The following is a 22,617-nucleotide window of genomic DNA, read 5'->3' on the forward strand; positions in this document are numbered from 1 at the left end:
CCCGGACACTACCTGACAGAGAAAGCATCTCACATGACTCGGAGTCACATTTCTGTAATCCATTTCAAAGCCATAAACAAAAGTATGTTGAAGTCTAATAAATGATCACAGCAATGAGAGCAACAACAACAACAACAAAAAATGTAATCTATCAGTAAATCTGCAGACTTATTCCGCTTTTTAAATCCAATTATGGGCATGTTTATTAATCAATAAGTAAACCATTTCAACAGAAAAGCCATTAATTAACAGTATCTAGAAAACTACATCATGAAAGACATAAACTATCTTGTTGGCTGCAGTGTTGTTATTTCACCAGACTTGAATTACAACTGCGTTAATTCACTCCAACAAGCATTTGAATAATTGTACATGCGCCGTATGCCAATAAGAGCCAGTTTAGTCAATGGCCAGTTAAAATACTGGATTAGGGTGCAGAAAGTCAATCAAAACGTTTACTGCTTAATGAAGAAATGTGAACAAATATGTTATGCGTTTTGTTCAACTTGCCGACAAAAATATATTAGTCTGATATAGTTCTATGGGACTTTCCTACAACTTGACAAATTATAAATACTGTGGATTTTACTGTCGACAGATAAATGAAGTGTGGCAAGCTTTGAGTGTACTTGGTTGTGGAGTAACTGCAGATGTAGGATATAATTTCTGAGGCTCAATAAAATACCCTGTAATTACCATGCATCAGAACAAGTGCTGTGTATTTGTGTTTTTTGCTATTATCATGTCTATTTTAAAGAGACAGAGTTTGTCCGAAATGCCTCTTATAACTCTGTCCCATTCTTAGTGCATTTGCAGCCTAATGCATCCCCAAAGTGTCATGTTGTTCAAGGTTTTTGAACCCCTGAGACCTACGACTCATATTTTTGTCTGGTAGAGCAATAGCATGTGTGAATACATCGGAAAGAAAATACTGTAAAATGCATTTAAAACTTCACAATGCGTTTTGCAACGTAATTAAATAACTCGGCATGTTTTGGTTGGAAGTTGGTCAAGTCTTCCCATGCTCGCTCTGTGATTGCTTTGGTTCAATCTACGAAACATTTCAACAGCCAAAGAATGTATGTTTGCTGAAAATAACGATCATTTGCGATGTAAGGAAATATCCAATTGGACCGGGGATCAATGCCAATGCACACACTGCTAATTCCATGGCAATGTAAAAATGGTATTAAAAAGGGCATTCGGGAAACAATTAAGTGCACAATGGAGCACATTATTTCGTTTAAAAAACAGCTAACTGGGTCAAGACTTGGATGGTATGTTAGTGTTTAGATGTCAATACATTCTCCAAAGAGAATTTTGGGGGAAATGCATTTGTATTGTACGCAGGGCCAGACTCAATGGGCCAAGTTTCTTTGTTAACTCCCAGGCTTAACAAGTGGAGACGTTATTGGTCACAACATATTGGGGTCTTCCAACTCAATATATGCATCCTCAGTCGCAATGGCAATGTTTTTTTCGTAATATAAGTTTCCGGGTACTTCTATCCTACAAAGGATAATACTGAGCATAACCCTTTGCATTTCTTCTTCCTTTCAACATATAACCTGATCGAGCAAACAACCTTATTCAACCTATGTATCATTACGGACGTGTATGTACTGCATCGTACTGGCACTTTCCTCAGGCCTGGCAAGGTTTTCCCAACTTCCACTTCTACTTACACCTTCCCCAAACTTTCCCAACTTCCTTCCTGATACTTGTGATCTACTTTAGCTCACTTTACTCTCTCTTAGCTCACTTTATAAAGCACGAGAATGTAAGACGTGTCGCTTCGCTGACGGAAATACCAGTCTTTGGTGCGATGGCTAATCTATGGGGGGGGGGGGGGGGGGGAAGGATTCCTGGGAGATCCTGCTCTCCGTGCAGTCTTGCCATTTGCAGTTTTGACACCCGTGTCCGTGTAACCATAAAGAAAAAATTAAAACGGATTTTGGATGGCAAACAATCCTGGGAGTTACCCAAATCCACCGTAGTTGGATTTATTGAAATCCGTTAATCCATTCTCAGGTTATAACACAACAGACAAACACACAGACAGACAGACAGACAGACACGGCTCATGTTATAATATAGATTAAATCCTCTCTTTGGTATTTGAACTTGTGTTCCCTCTGCAGGTTGTACCACCCTTCTCTTGCACATTTTGTCCAGTGCTGGATGTATATTGGCAAGGTGAAAATAATTCCATCATCTCATTTTGAGCGGATAAAGCATAATTCCTTTAAATATATCTCAACACAATCTTCCAAAACAAGATATGCTGGTGGGAATTGACGGTGAGGGGAAAAGCTGAAATACATTTTAAAAGCAGGCAAAATATTCATAATACGTAATGCGCAATAAACCTGCTTTTTGTTATATGCACTGCATATGGTTATATGTAATATATTGTTGCGAATATGGAATTTGGCCTCCATATCCGCTTGTAAATATTCCCCTATTTTCTCCGATACTCCCCAACTCTCCCTTACCCCATTCCCTAGTCCCATTGTCTGTAAACAACACCCATTAGAGCCGATCTTCCCCTTCATCCCCCCATTAAATGTCGTGCCCAGGTCCCCCGCACCACACGTAGACAATTATAGGACATCTTGCTAGTTATTCTTAATCTATGTCAGTTAAGGACTTGTTTCCATTAATTATGACTCTTCGTTGCACCAGAATGTGATTATATAGCACCTGTTAGGAAGTTTAGGACCTCCCCATACCTCTCCGCATCTCTTCCCCATGAAGAAGCGCCAACTACAACAACAACAACAAAAGAGGGGGGCGGCGCGGTGACGGCATGGGGAGTGGGCGTCCTCCTTCCGGCTCAGTTAGCCGCCATTGACCACGCGCTCCACGGGGTTACCACGAAGGGGCTCCCTGTCGGCCCCTCGTCAAGGGCGGAGCCGGTAACCCCCGCACCCAATGAGAAGCCATGGGCCGATGCCATCTGGGGCGGCGCTAACGAGCCGAGGGCGTGTCACTCCCCGCCGGATATACGCGGCCCCGCGCCGGACGTGACGTGAGATGCGCCCCGAGCTTGGAAGGACAAGACGCCACCCTCCCGAGCGCTGAGCGACCTCCCCGGCATCTCCACCAAAGTCGCGACCCACGAGCGCTGAGCGACCTCCCCGCATCTGCTGGACACCACCGTACGTGATTCTGTCCCGGAGCCAGGTGCACCTGAGCCATCGACTGCCGCTTTCCTTGCCATCAAATCCCGTGTGAGTCAGCGTTGTCCCGTTTATCTGTGGTCTGTCTAGGGTTAATATAAGGTTGTGTCTAAGTGCCCACCTTCCTATGTTTCCCTCTTGTCCCTGTAATCTAAACCTTCCGCAATTGTAATAACAACCTTTGAGAACCGTATCCCTGGTGTCGTATTGTGTGATTGTAATCCAGCCGGGTGTCTTCTTTTTCTTATTGAGCCAGCATAGCGCGATTAGTCAACCCCGGGTGCAATCGGGGTAACTTGTACGGATACGGCGGCCATCCCGCTCGGCCCACCATACCATCAAAGTCGTATCTGTAACAATTGGTGTCGGGAGTGAGATTCGAGGCCCGACCAAATTTTGAAGAAAAAAAAAAACGAATAGAGGAAAAAAAAAAAAATTTGGTCAAAATTTGGAGCGGCCGAAATTTGTATTTGTTTTACGAAACTCGAATTTTGCAAGTCGCGCTATGGCGGATCAAGACGGCTGGGGTCCGGTAGGGGAGAGTGAAGCAGGGTCGATCCAGGACCAAAATGAGGGACAGGAGGAGAGCGAAGCAGTGAGGGCGGCAGGTTCGCAAAATAGCGTGGTCGCGCACGTGGGTGTAGCGGCACCAAATTTAGCCGCGGCCGTGGTCGCGGTAGCCGAACCCGAGATGCCAATGAATTGGAACCTGTTTATGAAACAGATGATGGCCTTTATGGTAAAAACAGACGATAATTTCAAAGGGATGGGAAACCAAATGGGGGTAATGAGGGACGAAGCGAGGGGTACCAGTGAGGGGTTAGACAATAATTTTGAGGAGTTAGACAAGAAATTTGGGAGGTTAGACAATAATTTTGAGGAGTTAGACAAGAAATTTGGGAGGTTAGACAATAATTTTGAGGGGTTAGACAACGGGATAAAAGAAGTGAAAAATGGGTTAATGGGGGTAGAAAATAGAATGGCTGCCCAGGAGAATCAGATAGAGGGAGTGAAAAATGGGTTAGAGGGGTTAGAAAACAGTATGGAAGGCAAATTGAGGGACATGAGGGACCAAGCGGAAAGGGAAGTTAAACAAATGGAGCAGCAGATAGAGGGGGTCAGAATGGGGGTAGAAACCAAACTGGATGCTCACAGGGAGGAAATGGAGCAGATGAGGGTGGCATCTGGGCAGGAGATGCAAGTGATGGGAGAGCAGATCAGAAGAGGAGTGAGTGAGGAGGTCGGAGGAGTGCGCGAGGAGGTGAGGCACTGTAAGGAGCACATGGAAAAGGAGGTGAGAAAGGGGACTGTAAAGTTACAAGGGGGCATAGAGGACCTGACGCAGGAGGTGGAGCAGCTGACGGTGGGACAGACGGAGTTAGTGGAGCAGGTTCAAAGGAACACTGCGGTATTAGGAGGGTTAAAAGCGACACAAAACGACATAAAAAACGACTTGATAGCGACAAAGAGGGAATGTCAGATGGTACGTGAGGGACTGACAACGAGGTTGGACGAAGTGATAGAGGTTATGGAGACGAAGGACCGGCAGGTGAGGACGCACATGGAAACGGTCAAGGTAGCCTTGGAGGATGAGCTTGAGGAGACGTACCGGGGAATAAAAGAGGTGAAGCACAAATTAGAAGAAGTGGAAGAAGGGATGAGCGAAATTAAGAAGCGACGGAGAGGGGATAAGAAAGAGATAAAAGAGGAGATAAAAGAATTGGTCCAAAGTCTGTGTTTGGATCGTGATGATGTGCTCATTAACCGGATGAGGAATTCGCAGGTGATGGAGGAGAAGCGAAGAGAAAGAGGACCCGGTGTAAGTGGTGACCAATATGGTCGTGCGTATGATGCGCCAGGTGATTTAAGAGGCTTGGGGGTCGAGATAGACCCGGGTGTTCGTGAGAGGCCGTTGGTGAAGTGTGCGACAGGTCTGGTGTGCGAAAGAGGAGGTGTGCGAGAAAGTCCGACTCTGGGGTGTGTGAGGAAAAAGTGCGTGCCAAGGAGTGAGTGTGCTGGCGGGAGTGAGTCGGTCGTAGCGCGTGTGCGAGGGAGCACATGGAAGCGTGGTGTGGTGAGTGTTACAGAGGGTGTAACGGGAGAGTGTGCGCGAGAAAGGTGTGTGACGGGCAGGTGCACGAGGAAAGAGTGCGCTGTCAAGAGTAAGGGTGAGTGCGCTGTCAGGAATGGAGGTGAAAGTAGTGAGAGTGACATGGAGCGTGAGTTAGTTGCGACAGGTGAGCGAGGATGTACACCTGGGATGGAAGGATGCACACCTGGAATGGTAGAGCGTGAGTGGGAATGCACGCTGGAATTGGTGGTGAGGCACGTGGTTGGGTGTGCGAATGAGGGCACACCTGTGATTGTCACAGAGGAGGTGACCGAGGAGGGGGTGCGAAGCGGTGTATTGGTGAGGTGTGCGAGCAACGAATGTGTGCCAAAGTGTTCGGTGGTCAGGTGTGTGACCAAGGCTGTGAGTGGAATGGGTGTACCTGGGTGTGTAAGGAAGGGTACGAGGAGCATGGGCACGGCTGGATGTGTGAGCAAGGAACGGGCTGCGGGATGTAAGCGTCCAGGTGAAGCATCGACGTTAGATGGGGTAGAGTTGAGAACGACTTATAGCCGAATCGGGCCCTCGGTGCGTGCTGGGCCTCGCTTTGAACGGCCGCGTCCGTGCTCCACTAGGCGGAGCTGGCAGCTGGATAGGAAGGGTCGTCATGGCGACCACTTTTTGGTGAGACGTGCCGGCAGGTCTAGATCGGGGCATTGGATGGCTCCACGCCGAGGTGGTGTGTGGGATCTCGGCACGGGTAAGCCCCCGTCCCTGCACCGAGTGCCGGACGCATCCAGCCGCAGGCACAGAACAACCCGCATCCATTGCTTGGCTTTACGAAGCCGGGCTTTGGACAGGAATTGGCGCACCGAGAGGCAGTAGTGAGTAGACTGGGTGATGAGGTTAGTGTTTTGGACCCAAAATTAGAGAAAAAACAAAATTTGATGATTGGCAAGGGATTGGCAGTAGTGATTGGCAGAGTGATGATTGGTAATGGTACAGTGATTGGCAGATGATGGGCAGTGATTGGCAAATTTTTAATTTGTTGAAATTTGATGTGCAAAATTGGTAGTGAGAGACCCCCGATGTGGTGGGATGGCAAATCCACCATCCTTCCCATGTGGGGGGCAAAGGAGCAATAGTTTATGGGGTGTATGGCAGTGAAAACTAGCCCGGGTGGGTTAGGATATTGTGTGTAGGGATCTAGAGAAGATGACCTTAGGTAACGTTAAGGTTAGTTAGTGACTGATACCTGTAGTGGGGACGCAGGTAGATTAGTATGGATGATAATGACGTGGGAGCGCAATAGTTTAAAGGGACGACTGGGAAGCGCAAGTTTCAGAAGGGAGTAGTTAGCTGAGATGATGCCGTGTGTGTGAGAATTGAACAGGTGTGATTGCACAGGTGTGCAACTGGACAGGTGTGTGGAGCAGTGTATGAGTAGTGAGTGTGTGGATCAGCGCGAATGCGCTTGGGGAGAGAAGGGTGCAGGTGGCACCAGGTGTGAGAGCACAGGTGTGCAGGTACAGGTGTGTGGAGAGAGTTGGAGTGAGTGGTACGGAGTGGTGTGCATGGTGCGAAGGTGTGGATGGGGAAGAGTGGACCCCTTTCACGAGTACCCGGGGTGGGTAGTGTAAGTGTTAGGTAGAGGGTGCAGGTAAATTGTGGTTGGATATTGGCATTTGTGGTGCGGTTGCAGAATGGTGTTGTGAATGGGTGCATTAGTGTTGTGGAAATGGCTGGGCGTGTAGCCTGTTAGTGTGTGTAGTTGGTTGGGCACTCCACCACTGTGAGGATGTCGGCCAGGTGAGGCCGCAGGTGGGCTCTGGGAGCCGGTAGTTGTGAGTGGGTGCCTGAGGATCCCGGGTGTGGATCGGGCAGCCCAGTGCCAGAGAGGGCACGGAGTGGGGAGAGAGCCAGAGGGCCTTCCCCAGGTAGTTAGGTTAGGGTGAGGAGCAGGTAAGCTCGGAGGCAACTGCAGTGGTGGAGGTGTGCAGGTGGGTAGACCCACTGGGAGAGGTACACGCCGCAGCCCAGAAATTGTACGAGGGCACCGGGAGATGAATCGGGGGAGTGAGACCCCAAATTGAAGAGCACCACAGTTTGGCCAATGGGAATTGGTTTTTAGAACCCATAGTGTAAGAGGGCCAATGGTTTGGCCGGAGAAAGCCCCCGGGTAGTGTAAAGTTGTTAAAGTCACTTAGGAAATAGTTAGGATTGATGAACCTGTCGCACCATATGCAGCCACTTACCTGTGGTGATGATGATGACTCCACACCTGTGTTTTCTTTGTTTTGTTGCAGGAAATGAGATTGCTGTGGATTTGTGAGACGCATCACGACGTGGATGAGACATTGGGGTGATTCCATCTCTCCCTCCCTAGGAGGGACTGATGATGAATTGGTAATGGCAAATTTTGATGTTGAGTTGAAAATGGCAAATTTGATTGGTTAGGAGGGAGAGAAGACGAATTTGGTTTATGGGAGGAACGGGGAAGACAGTAGGGATGTTTGTCGATTTGTAAAGTAGATGTTTATGGGTAGTGTTGTGTTTTGTGGATACAGTAAGGGGTAAGGGAGGGGCCATGTAGGTTACCTGGTGGGGGGGGGCGTACGATAGGAACGTACCTGTCTCACCTGGTTCCCATGTGCCCCCAGTGTGCATTACCTTATATTGCGTGCACTTTTGCGCCCTTACCACCTTACTCACTTGTTTCTTCTTTTGTCTCCCACCTCCGAGGATCTGGCTTTGGGGTAGAGAGAGAGGAGAGAGAGGTGCTGGCTACGCAGTTGTGGGCCTGCACTTTCGCTGTTGGCTGCCTGGATCGATACACCATATGGACCGCAATGTTTGTGGCCACCCACAATGGACCGCAGTTCGTTTGCGGCCAAGCACCACCCGGGGATGGACCTATGGGTCAACGTGGCACCTATGCCATACAGGTGAACCACTTATAATTAACACCACCAAGTGCACCACAAGAAGAGCAAGAGACACCTGCAGGGTTAGGGGTTGTTGAAGTTATTTTTATTCCAATGAACAATGGTGACTGCACCGATTGGTGGTGGGGTGGTGCTTTTGATGCGCGGGAAGGGTGCTCTGCACGTTATTAAAGGCCGTCGGCCACAGAGCACTCGTGGGTTGGTGTATCGATGTTGGCAAGCGCGCTCTCTCTATGCATAACATCTGCATGTGTTCCTCCAAAGACAGGTCCTGGATCGTAGTGTAAATATCAGCGTAGTCTTGTAAATAATGCTCCCTACCGGCTGTATGTTTAGTTTGAGAATTCTTTCCGGATTCGGTTATCCTGTGGGTGTGTTTCTGTGAGGAGAAGGGTGCAACGTCGCAGGGGGACATATTTACTCATTTGTGAATATCTGTAAAACTGTCGCACTCAGGGTAGAGTTAATAGTAGAGGGAACTACATTGCGTGCCACACTAAAGTAGGTAAAAATTTATCGGGTCGGGACGCCCCGAGGGTAGAGAAGGGTGCAATGTTGCGAATATGGAATTTGGCCTCCATATCCGCTTGTAAATATTCCCCTATTTTCTCCGATACTCCCCAACTCTCCCTTACCCCATTCCCTAGTCCCATTGTCTGTAAACAACACCCATTAGAGCCGATCTTCCCCTTCATCCCCCCATTAAATGTCGTGCCCAGGTCCCCCGCACCACACGTAGACAATTATAGGACATCTTGCTAGTTATTCTTAATCTATGTCAGTTAAGGACTTGTTTCCATTAATTATGACTCTTCGTTGCACCAGAATGTGATTATATAGCACCTGTTAGGAAGTTTAGGACCTCCCCATACCTCTCCACATCTCTTCCCCATGAAGAAGCGCCAACTACAACAACAACAACAAAAGAGGGGGGCGGCGCGGTGACGGCATGGGGAGTGGGCGTCCTCCTTCCGGCTCAGTTAGCCGCCATTGACCACGCGCTCCACGGGGTTACCACGAAGGGGCTCCCTGTCGGCCCCTCGTCAAGGGCGGAGCCGGTAACCCCCGCACCCAATGAGAAGCCATGGGCCGATGCCATCTGGGGCGGCGCTAACGAGCCGAGGGCGTGTCACTCCCCGCCGGATATACGCGGCCCCGCGCCGGACGTGACGTGAGATGCGCCCCGAGCTTGGAAGGACAAGACGCCACCCTCCCGAGCGCTGAGCGACCTCCCCGGCATCTCCACCAAAGTCGCGACCCACGAGCGCTGAGCGACCTCCCCGCATCTGCTGGACACCACCGTACGTGATTCTGTCCCGGAGCCAGGTGCACCTGAGCCATCGACTGCCGCTTTCCTTGCCATCAAATCCCGTGTGAGTCAGCGTTGTCCCGTTTATCTGTGGTCTGTCTAGGGTTAATATAAGGTTGTGTCTAAGTGCCCACCTTCCTATGTTTCCCTCTTGTCCCTGTAATCTAAACCTTCCGCAATTGTAATAACAACCTTTGAGAACCGTATCCCTGGTGTCGTATTGTGTGATTGTAATCCAGCCGGGTGTCTTCTTTTTCTTATTGAGCCAGCATAGCGCGATTAGTCAACCCCGGGTGCAATCGGGGTAACTTGTACGGATACGGCGGCCATCCCGCTCGGCCCACCATACCATCAAAGTCGTATCTGTAACAATATGTATATGGCTTCGAGAAATGGTGTGTACGAATGCAGACATATACAGACTTTCTCTTTGAATCAAATTCCATATCGAGCGCACACATGTTTGATTTACCTTTAACAGCTGAAAGTTTAGCAAATCGCACTCCAGCACACTCCCAAACAGCACAGGGGCTAATGGAGAAGTGATAGTAATTGAATAAGCTATAATTGAATGTCAAACGTGCTCGAGTACAGGGATATCAACTTCACGAAGTAAAACTCAAGGTTTGAAGTGCTAAAGTTGAGTCAAGCATGATACTCAACTTTCATGCAATTAAAACTTTTCTGGGAGAAAGGGGACGGAAGGAGGTGGGCGGTTAATTCACTTGATTGTCGAGCTGCTAACCTGTCATGCGTCAGCAATGCATTGCATGTGGCATACCTTTATTTTGTTAATCATGTTTTATGCAATGCAGACAGACAAACACATAACAGGTGCAGGTTTGACATTATCGTATTTTTCTTTACACATTCATCTTGCCTAGCTATCTATGCATTCAATTTATGTCTGCCTGTTCTCCTCCATTCCATTTTCATAATATTAATTTTAAATCCACTATCATTAAATTATTCACCGAGCTTCGATATGTATAATATGGATATACACCTTGACAATGTGTTTTATTCTGCAAGATGAGCACTCCGTATCTCATGGCATCAGTGTATACACATCAGTGTATCAGTGTAGATAAAGATCGAATTGATCAAAGCATGTCGTTTTTGGATGGGATGTCGTATGTCCGAGGAAGGAATATACTGCATGGCCAAAAACGGGACGTTTGATGCACTCTCTATATATATATATATATATATATATATATATATGTATATATGTATGTGTGTGTGTGTGTGTGTGTGTGTGTGTGTGTGTGTGTGTGTGTGTGTGTATATATATATATATATATATATATATATATATATATATATATATATATATACATATATATATATATATATACATATACATACAGTCAAGTGAAAAAGTAAGTACACCCCACGTAAAGTTTTGACTTTTTCAACACATTTCAACATACAGCTATTTGATCTTCATTTCAACAATATTGATAGATAAAGGTGATATAATATAACAAATATTATGAAACATTTACATTTTGTCATCCATTGGATAATTTAAATAAACATAAATGCAAATTTTGCATGTGGAAAAAGTAAGTACACCCTAGGCTCCAATCATCAAATCATCAAATCAAAATTTTCATTTTTCATTTTGACACGTCAAAATGGCGCTGTGTGGTGATGAGCGTTTTAAACAACGGCATCTTATTGAATTTCTTGTGGCAGAGAAGGAATCAGTAACAAACATTCACAGGCGGTTAAAAAATGTATACGGAGTCAATGCTGTTGATAAAAGCACTGTTAGTCGTTGGGCTTCATGAATTGCGGGTTCTGAGAAAGGTCAAGCGGAGCTCAGTGACGCGCTTCACTCTGGCCGGCCAACAACAGCAATCATTCCGGCGTTGCTTCAACGTGCTGATGAACTCATTCGAAAGGACCGACGGATTACTACCAGAAGGCTTGCAACTGAGCTCTCAGTATCCAAGGGAAGTGAGAACAACATTATTGATGCCTTGGGATATTCAAAAGTGTGTGCACATTGGGTTTCACGAAGCCTAACCGACGATCACAAAACTTTGCGGAAAGTGGTGTGTTCAGATTTGATCTCCTGTTACGAGACTGAAGGTGAAAGCTTTTTGTCACGGATCGTCAGTGGGGATGAAACATGGATCCATCACTTTGAACCGTGACCAAAAGACAGTCAATGGAATGGCATCATCCAACTTCTCCTCAGAAGAAGAAGTTTAAGGTTACCCCTTCAGCAGGGAAAGTCATGGCCACTGATTTTTGGGATGCAGAAGAGGTGATTTTGGTCGACATTATGACACGTGGTCAATCCATTAACTCAGTTCTGTACATTCAAACTCTTTAAAAAATTGTAGAAGCGTTTTAGGAGAGTTCGACCTCACAAAAATGTTGCTGAAATCCTCCAACACGACAACGCACGACCACACACAAGTTTGCAAACACAAGTAGCAATCACAAAACTCGGATGGACTGTTCTTTTCCACCCATCCTGCAGCCCAGATCTTGCTCCCTCAGATTTCCACCTCTTTGGAACCCTCAAAGATGCCATCCGTGGGAAAAGGTTTGGGAGTGATGACGGGGCTATTGAAGAAGTGAAGAAGTGGCTGCGAGTGCAGGTTTAGACTGGTACAAGAAGGGGATACATCATGCTCTTGTTTCTCGCTAGCGCAAGGCTGTTGAAGCAGACGGCGATTGTGTAGAAAAATGAGGAGTGTAAGAAATACACCTACTTATCCTATGAGTATGTTCAAAGAAGTCTATGATAAATTCCTAGCAATAAAAAAATTGTTACAAAACTTTTTGAGCAACCCTCATATATATATATATATATATATACATACATACATACATACATATATATATATATATATATATATATATACATATATATATATATATATATATATATATATATATATATATATATATATATATATATATATATATATATATGTATGTGTGTGTGTGGGTGTGTGTGACTGGCTCTGGCAAAAGCAGACACTTGGGGGCATTTCTCTTAGCGAGAAAAAACCGAAGAGAGTCAAAATATGACCACAGGGACCAAACTGAGATTTTTATATGGATAGAAAGAGTAACTTCTCTAGATTATTGTGCACCAAACATTTTTCCAATAAACAACAAAAAAGTTGTGAAATTTGACGAATAAATCTAAAATGTCATTCTCTAAATGTGCTCAAAAAGACACGAAGATCGCGAAATTTCGATGTTTTACGACGAGCCATACATCCTAATTCGAAGGAGATCCCTGACATACATGTTTGGTGTGAATGAAAAGTTATACGTGTGCACATTCTTTGTGCGTGTGAACTGTATTGTGAACTTTGAACCTAATTATCTCCATTGTTTAAACGAAAATATAATTACTCCCACCAGGGAGTAATGCATTCGCTCGTGTGTGTGTGTGTGTGTGTGTGTGTGTGTGTGTGTGTGTGTGTGTGTGTGCGTGCGTGTGTGTGTGTGTGTGTGTGTGTGTGTGTGTGTTCGTGTGTTTGTGAACAAGATATCTAGAAAAGTTCTGAACGGATTTGGATGAAAGTTGGTGGGATGATTGCCCTTGGGATAAGGAAGAATTGATTAGTTTTTGGCGAAGCTCAGGATATTATTCCAGATCCAGGAATTTTTTTGGGGAACTTTTTGGGGATTTTTTTTTTCTGTTTTACTGCATTAAAGCTTTTATTCTTATTCTTTCTTAAATGATGTTTTTCTCCTCTAATTACGAGATATATCAAAATTAATTCTCTGACAGTTAGGGCCTACTTTCTTTTTCATTTATTGTTTTGGGGAGAGGGGATGTTAAACAAAACGTATTATTCCAACTTGACCCACGGCGGGAGTATGCGCTCTACTGAGTGGCGTTCTAGTCATCATTAAAATACCATAACTTCGTTAATTTTCTTCCAATTAACATAATGAATATATCACATGAAAGAGAAAAGCATGGGGAATCAGATGATATCAAAATCTCAATTTTGATTTTTGCCCCCAAGTGACTGCTTTTGCCAGAGCCAGTCACATATCTGTTCTACATGTAATCTCATTCATGGTTTTATTTGTGCACAAACTGGTAAATATTGTTAAATTACTTTACTTCTGTACATAAACAGAGTACTGCACACACAATGATGTGCGTCATGTCTTTCAATGCAACAAGAAAGGTCTTCCTTGTGCTTTACTCAATGTGACTTGCAATGTGTACACTGAATGTGTGTGTGTGTGCTATGGAGGTGGTGCTGCTTTGCTAATACGCATTCTGTTCTGTTTCTTTTACAGTTTCGATGTTAGTATCGAAAATTTAATAACAGTGACACTGACTTTGATATTTAATACACAGACATGGATAGCAAGCATCATGTAAAATGTCAGTGAACACCAAATGTGCACATCACGAGTCGGCACCAATGACATACCTGAAGCCTAACCCACACCACCCAGTCCTTTCCTTCTCATGCAATTGTCTCAATAAATAATGCAAATCCAGTAATTGATGAAACGTTGGTTTTACTTGATGGTAGAAGTCTCCGATGGAGCTTTTACATAAATCACAAGCAGGAAGAGGACACTGTAAGACATCGCTGTACTGTTACATTAATTACAAGTACATTACGAGACAGTGAATAAAATCTATAGATATGAGGATGGGATTTGAACTTGAGCTCTAAGCATCACAAGTCACAAGTTCAGATAGTAACACTGAGATCCAAAACATAGTAAAACTCCAGAGAATTATATAAACTGAGTTCCATGGAAAACCCTCCCTTTGTTTGGGCAGTGTATAGGCAATTAGTACAGTAATAATGCGTCGTTGTGGTACGATTTATTAATCTTCAACGATAAAAGTCCTTCTTGACCATGGGAGATGATATCGTGGGTTTTGAAAGAATACACCGCTTTAATTATGAATGCTAGTTAGTATGGTATTATTGGCCTATACGTACTGTGTCGTTGGAAGACCCATGACGTGTATGCTTTCGATATGATTTTAACAATCGCTTTGCTTGTGTTTCACACTGAATGAAAAACGCCAATGTAGAGCATGGCGATTGTGATATACGATATATTTTAACCTTCAGTAACTTTGCAGTCACTATGAAGGGATTAGTGTTACGATTAGATTTACTATAATATTAATGTTATGTTATTATTATTATGAAAACGATACTACTGTATTAAGAAACCTGGGATAATTTGTCCGAAGTGGCCTGAAGGTGAGGCATGAAGGCACGAAGCCTAAGGCCGACACGTATTGTGTCGTTGGAAGAGCCGTAATGCCGATGCTTTCGATATCCGACGGTCATTTTAACAATCGGTTTGTTTATGTTTCACACTGAATGAAAAACGTAAAGGTAGAGCATGGTGATTGCGATATATCACAGGTTCGACCGCTTCGACGACATGTTCGGCCTGAATGGCATGAAAATTAAAATGGCGGTTGGTGGAGTCAGCCATCGTACGCCGTAATGACATCATAGATGTAGTGTGACGGATGGAAAACTGCCGCTACTTTAATGCATCGAATATATTTTCTGTACAAAACTCATTGTTTAGCAATATGTAAACACTTAATGAGCAAAAATAATATTTTAAACATTTAGACACCCAAAGACATATCCCATACAATAGCATTCTATTTTGAGGAGGTTTTCCCGAAAAACATCGCGTCTCTAATGTTCAATTCAAGATGATTGTCATTTACATTGGAGCATTTATCCAAACCCCAAATCCAGGCTGACTGCACACCTCAGATCCTTTGTTCCCCACTTCTCCTGTCTATGGAACTACCTTGCTGAAGCTCTTCTTTTCCACTCTTCCCTCCAGGGCTTCAAGCAGGCAGTGCACCATAACCGCATGTACTGTTCAGCTGACCCCCATGCTGACCCAATATCTTTATTAACCCTTCCTAACCCAACCCTCTTATTTGCTGATTTCAATGTTACCTCTCTTACCTAAAACTTACCTCTGTTACCTAAAAATGGCCTCTAAATGTGGTTATTTTATATATTAATGTTACCTCTCTTGCTCTTTCTTTCTTCCTTCCTTTCCTATATATTTATCCCCTTGCTGCTTGTGTCAATGATTGCCCCACCAGTTCACTGTCAATTTAACCTAGCTCTTCCGGACAAAAGAAAAATAACATACGACACCAAGTCTGTATGCTCTATTGAACACGATGTTATCCTGTTAATAATTCCAATGACACACTGATATTAACACTTGCTCAACAATACTAAAGTGCCCGTCTTTCGAACACCTCACTCAATCACATGTAAAATGTTATCAGATGTTGATCCCTTTTGCCTATTACACACAGGAAATTGCTGACACTTATTTATGCGCGCGCGCACGCACACACACACACACACACACACACACACACACACACACACACACCTGAATCTGAGTCCCTCATAGGCTAACGCATTTATATAAACAGTCCTAAAGTTGATAGGCACAATGCTGCAATATCTGCATTCATTTTCGAACGTCTTCACTGCTATTTGCACTGATGGTCTTTTAAGATGAGAAAAAGGTCAAAATTTCACAGATTACTCCAGTTGATTGTTGACAACTGTAACCTTGGTGTTTTGTTCAAGCAGTGACAGTGTAGTATGCAATGACTGCTGTGCAAACTAAATGGAGATAAGTACTCAGAGAGGAACTGAGTGTAGTTGGCACATCACATTAAAAAGTTGCCACTCTGGATGATTTCTGCAATTTTGAACATTAGTCATTCAACAAGAAAAATTCTGACCACTGATATCTAATAATTATTCAACCTTATCCTATAACTAGATACAGCTATCCATTAGCATATAGGTGGGAAGAGAATGAGAGGCCAACGCAGGGATTAAGCAACCGAATGGAGCTTGTAAGCAAGAGGAGCAGCCAAACAGATAGGCAGGACAAACCTGAACACGTTGTACTCATTTTGCTTTGTACATATACCAGGTGCAATATTGTGCCGTTCCACAACTTAAAGTACTTCAGTGTGATATGTCAATACATTTGGCCTGTCACATCTTCAATATTGGCACAACGTCTTGTCTTTCATATTCAAACCACATTGCACAGTGTCACTTGTGGAAGGCCCGAAATGAAAGATTATGTCAGCAACCTTTGGCAACCATTCCAGATGGAAGGTTTGTCAGCCTCGCACCTCTTGGCATCATGATGGCAATCGAGTTTCAATACCTACTGCGCATCTCGATAAAGCCCTTGTTGCTTTTCATTGTGGGGAAAAATGTTGCTTTGCAATGTGGGCCACATACAGAATTCAAGTTGGCGAGTGTTGTCCCAATTCGTATATGGTATATTTACAGGTGGAAACACAATCGAAAAAGCAAAAGGTAATCTGGGATATCAAATGTTTGGTTCTGTATTCACGGATTGTCTTCCCATTCAAAAAATGTACAGAAAGTAATAAAACAAGCAACATCATTAACATCACCTGTTGTTGCTGAAACTGTATCAGGTCAGAGGCAGTCAAGTGGTCAGATGGCACGTCACAGCTCATTCTGCTTTCTGATTGGTTGCTGCCACCATTTTGATTGGATAGTCCAGCATTGCCCACCAACTCTTTGAATGCTTCTTGCATCATGGCGTCAGAGCTAATGAAAAAAAAAATAGTGAGGCATTAAGAACATGACAACATTTTCACATTAACAAAAGAACAACAAATAGTTTCCATGGAAACTTTTTAACATCTCACAAAGAACATGGAACTTTACTCATTAGAGCAAAACATGCATACGACCTCCATTTAATGCAACAGTATGGACAATTTTGCGATGCAAAATGTGCAACCCGCAATGGATCCATGTGATGTTATCGTGCGATGTAGCCATATCAAGTTACTCGGCAATGCACTGGTGTGATGCGATCACACTGAGATATCACTGCATCCACCTTGTCTGCTCCATGAATCCACCCCTACCCCTCATTCCTCCACCCACCCATTATTTGTTCAAGTCTCCCTCTATTTTGTCCTTCAATCCTGCTGTTGGTGTTTCTTTCTCTTTCTCTTTTTTTCTTTTTTCTCTCTCTCTCTGTCTCTCTCTCTCTATCTCCCTCTCTCTCTCTCTCTGCATTATTTGGTGGACGTTGAATGTCCCACTGTGTCATTCACGAAGAATAGGCAAGCTATCGCTGGCACCATTAACAAATTACAAATTTCTGCCTTAACCTACAGGAGAAGGAGGGATGCAGGGGACATCAGCGGCGCAACCACATCCCACAGCCATCATGCAAACCAGCAGCCATATCCTGCAGGTGAAAGTAAATGACTGCTTTTACCACTGCGAGAGAAAGAGAACACCTTTAGAGTCCATTTTTCCCCGCAGAGCAGGGGTTGGCTAATTTCGGGCACCTTGGTCCCTTTTTTTGAAGCGATGTTTTTTTTTTTTATGGCTGGATGCCCTTCCTGCCGCCGAACCCTATTAGTCGCCTCTTGCGACACACAGGGAATTACCAGTGAACTGGTACTCAATTTGCTGACCTCGGAAGGATGACAGGCTGAGTCAACCCCCCTGCTGTTAATTCAGCGATCAACCGGGATTCAAACCCAGGATGCTAGGATCCCAAGCCGACACCCTAACCGCTAAGCCAACACCAGGCTTGGTGCTTTTACCTTTAAACTGCTTTTACCACTGTAATTAAATATATTACTATGTTCACCGTGAAATGACAAATAAAAACAATCAATGCTGATGAAAGTATGAAAAGGTATTCTGTACTTGATAAAGTGTATTGTAATCTATTCTATAGAAGTGCTTGCCTGTAACATCCATAGCCTTGAATGAGCATAATCTCCTCCATGAGGTTGTAAGAATAGTAGAAGTGAAAGACACAAGTCTTAACTAGAACAGCACTCAATAGAGCGCATACCGACGCCAGGCTGAACAGTTTATGTTTTATATCCCACGGAAGAGGAACTGCGGATGGCATTGAAGAGGATGAAAAAGGGAAGGACACCAGGCATTGATGAGGTGTGTACAGAGATGATAATTACAGCGGGAGAAGTCGGAGTCAATTGGATGAAGAGGTTGTCGAATGCATGTATGAGAGATGGGTCAATTCTGGAGGATTGGAGGACAGGATTAATTGTGCCGATATGGAAGGGGAAGAGGGATGCTAAAGAGCCAGGGAAGTATAGGGCATTGCACTCCTTAGTCATGTCATGAAGGTGCTGGAGAGGATTCTGGATGGGAGGATAAGGAAGAGTGTGAAAAAGGAGATTGGAGAAGAGCAGCAGGGGTTTATAAAGTGTAGTGGAATGACAGATGGGATGTTTGCACTGAGACAGCTGGTGGAGAAGAGGTTGGAGGTGCAAGGTGAAATGGTATTGGGATTTGTGGGTCTGGAGAAGGCCTACGACACTGTCCCAAGAGAGATGGTGATGTGACACTGAGATGGATGGGAGTGCCGGAAGCAGAGGTTAGGTTGGTGGAAGGGAAGTAGAAGGGAATGACAGGAAGAGCCTGGGATATCGGAGGCATTCAATGTGAACATCGGTTTCAGGCAGGGGATCGCTCTCAGCACACTCCTGTTTATCATGGTGATGGTGCTGTTAAAAAACCACCTTTAGAGGCCATTTTTCCCCGCAAGCGGGGGTTGGCCTTTTTCGGGAACTGTGGTTGTTGTTGTTTTTTTGGTCCCCTTTTTGAAGCAATGTTTTACGGCCGGATGCCCTTCCTGACGCCAACCCTTTTTGCCGCCTTTAACGACAAGCAGGGAATTACCAGTGAACTGGTACTCAATTTTTTTCAAATTTTGAGTTTTTCAAAACTTCAAAATTTCAAAAAAATTTCAAAAAAAATTTTTTTCAAAAAAAAAAAAATTTCAAAAACTTTCAAAAATTCAAAACTGGTACCTTTAGTTAGTGCAGTATACTGTTTATTCTACCAGGTGAGTGCCAGGGGTATTGCCTCTATGTTTATCGGTATATTAATATAATATGTTAATATAATGAGAGTAGATTACACAAAAATGTGTTAAGCAGGAAGGTAAACATGAAAGGTATTCTGGGGAGGATATTGTATGTGAATGATCTGGTTGTTGTGGTGGAGGGTGCACAGTAGATGCATGAAGTACTGGGCGAGTGGAAGGAGGCATTTCAGAAACATGGGGTGAAAATGAGCATGGATATGATGGCGGTGATGAGGGTTGGGCAGCATAGAAAATAAATGAATATCATGTTAAAGGGGAAGGAGATCATACAAAGACAAGGAAAGAGGAAGAGAACAACAACAATCCCACTGATAGGCCAGATCTGGATCTAGACATGAACCAAAATCTAATTGGCTTGTTCTTGTCGTGTAACCAACTCTTCCACCAAGTTTTGTCATGTCATCCACAACTTTTTGAAACATCGTGTTACATATCGGTTTTAGCCCCATCACTCAATGGTGAAGAATCACTTAAAAAGAGTTCAGTGATCTGGATCCAGATTCAAATCTTCACCAAAATCTAATCAATTCTTCCTGGTCACACTCCTAACCTGTTCACAAAGTTTCGTCCAAATCCATCCATAACTTTTTGAGATATCCTGCTCACAAACAAACAGACAAACAGAAAGGTGTAAAAACAACCTCCGTCCACCTTCGTTGGTGGAAGTAAATATCATTTTGGAGATGGAAATTGACACGGAATTGTGGTGTATTGATATATATTGAAGAACTAGAGAAAAGGGTGGGATGGGACTGGTTCAGAAAGACAGTTACATGGTGGTGGAAAATTAGGAGAAAGGAATGGACGCCAGAAAAAAATATGAGTTTTGGAAAGACCAACAATAGGGGTTTACTGGATTAGCATGTAGTCATATTATAACGTGTTTTAGGGTATGACTACAGAATAGCTGTTAGTCGGAGCAAGAAGAGACAAACGATTAACGCACAAAACATCAGCTTCTCCTTGCTTCCCATTGTGGCTAGCATACCTCAATAAACGTCCCACAAATCCCATCCATTGTCCTACTTGTCCGCCAACGCCAATGGAGACTAGCCTTCACCAGCAACACTAGTTATCCATGCTACAATGAAATAGAGTGGATTTACTTGAATTTACAAGTCTTTAATGATGTATTTTGCTATGCTAGGTGGACATTATTGAGATAATGAGAATAATATGTTCAAAACTGGCCTGCCAATTCATGTTTAAAGGAAAAAAATATATAAAAGGCCACCCACCTTAATTACACACTTTCATATCAATTCCTCTAAATGTATTGCTGGAAATTAGCACCAATGGATTTTACCAGATTTAAATGTAATAAGTGAAGAACTATGGTCATCTGGCCTAACCCTTCTCTTAGCAAGCCATTTCATGGAAGGATGAAGCTTAATCTCAAAATATACTGTTAAAGTAAGAACACAGATTAACAGCATAAATTGAGAAGTCACTTTGGTTGATCACTGCCCTCAACTATAAAATAAAATTATTCCACATCATAACACAACATTCACATCAAATCTCAGATATCTGGAGGTGCATGTTGACTACATTAGCAATCTGATGTGATTGGCTGCTTTATGGCTCACTACTCCAAAAAAATCAAAAATTTACAACAAATTTTTACAGAAGGTAGTCAAAATAAGCTTTTTTGGCCTACCGTTGACTCATTTGGACAATTTGGCCATAGTGCCTGTCGAAAGAAAAATATTGTGGTGAATGATCTTCAGTGTCGAAAAGTAAGTGCAAGAAAATGAAATAACCAGCTTGTAACAAGCCTGCGCTTGAATGGGTTTGAGGGTTGTGGAGTAGCGGCTGAAACCCAAATCCTATCCAGGTTCCTCCTGATGACTCCAACTTTGCTCTTTGCTTATTCGGGTTCCTTCTCATGATTCCAATGAGGTATTTGGTTTTCCGTTTCAATACAATGGCAACTGCTCCTTTCAGTAAGACTTGTCAAACCCAGAACCATATTAGAAAGATTTGAAAAATCAAATAATGACATGACATACATTCTTCCTGGTCAGCAAATAAGTGAGAAAGGTTATATGGATGTTAACCAATGGCTGCTAAATATAACTCCAAACAGACAAGCCTTAAGTAAAGTTTAAGAAGTGAATCAAAACAAACGATGAAAGCCGTTATCACCTCAAAACTCTCCGCTGCATATCAGCACACTGATAGTGCCTGCATTACTTGGTTAAAGGGTGACCAAACATAAACGACGATCGGAACGATGGAGAAACCTTTGTACGTTACAAGATTGAGCGTCTCCAGCATAAAGAAATGAGAAATCACCAACGATGAAGAAAATGCTAAATTCATCCTGAAAAGATCACCATCAACGTGAACTCATTAATTCATTATGAACTCCAATAATTGGAAGGATGAAAAAAGAAAGAGAAAGTGGACAGACAGATATCTGCAAGGATAGGTCCAAAACATCTCAAACGGTATTGCTTCCTGGAAAACAAACACTTCAAGAAGGTGCAGAAAATCAAGAGAGACATGGGCTTTGTTCAGTGGCATTTATTCAGGGAGGATTTTCTCAGGGACAGGAGCTGGCTCCCGGGTTCGCTTGCGTTCCTATTCCCACTCTACAACCGCCAAAAGGCACATAATCCTTGGTGAGGGCTGGGCGAGCATTTTGGAAAAATTACTATGGTACCTTTCTATACGAGCAAGATTGGAAGAGGTGCACATTGATATAAGGCTAAAATAAATAAATAATAATAACAACAACAACAACAACAACAACAACAACAAGGAGGGATGAAAAATATCTTGAATTTTTTTTTTCCCCAAATGGAAAAAAGTACAGAAAGAGAAAAGAATAAAATGAGCTCACCAAGGATCAAGTCTCCTTTAGCTGGTCCAGTGGGAGGCGTTCTCAGGAATGCATTCCTCTGAAATTACAGTAAAAACAAGAGACAGACAGATGGTTTTAGCATTTTTGCACTTCTGGCATTTTCAGTTTCTCTGGTTTTCCCTCTCCCTTTTGGTCTCAGGCGCTACCACTTGAGTACAACAGCAGGAAACTGACATCAAAAGAGTGCCTCATGCATATCCACGTCAACGCCAAGCCTGTTTTGTTCGAAATTATTTAGAAAAAAAACAAAAACAGACAGTAGAAGGTGGCGAGAGTGTCGCCAGAGGTATGTTTTC

General features: G+C 43.6%; 1 protein-coding gene across 1 annotated transcript in view; it reads right to left on the reverse strand.

Moving 5' to 3' along the window:
• Nucleotides 1-22,359, reverse strand: part of LOC137436536 (forkhead box protein P1) — a 581,222-nt gene extending 558,863 nt beyond the window's left edge. The window contains exons 1-2 of the mRNA XM_078786516.1: nt 22,301-22,359; nt 16,955-17,114 (exon numbers count right to left, since the gene is read on the reverse strand). Coding sequence (XP_078642642.1) covers nt 16,955-17,104 — 150 coding nt within the window. The 5' untranslated portion in view covers nt 17,105-17,114; nt 22,301-22,359. The remainder of the gene's footprint in view (nt 1-16,954; nt 17,115-22,300) is intronic.
• Between the last annotated feature and the right edge of the window lie 258 nt (nt 22,360-22,617).

Source organism: Myxine glutinosa, chromosome 11 (assembly GCF_964187855.1).
Source record: "Myxine glutinosa chromosome 11, kmMyxGlut1.1, whole genome shotgun sequence".
In the NCBI taxonomy this organism is placed as follows: Eukaryota; Metazoa; Chordata; class Myxini; order Myxiniformes; family Myxinidae; genus Myxine; species Myxine glutinosa.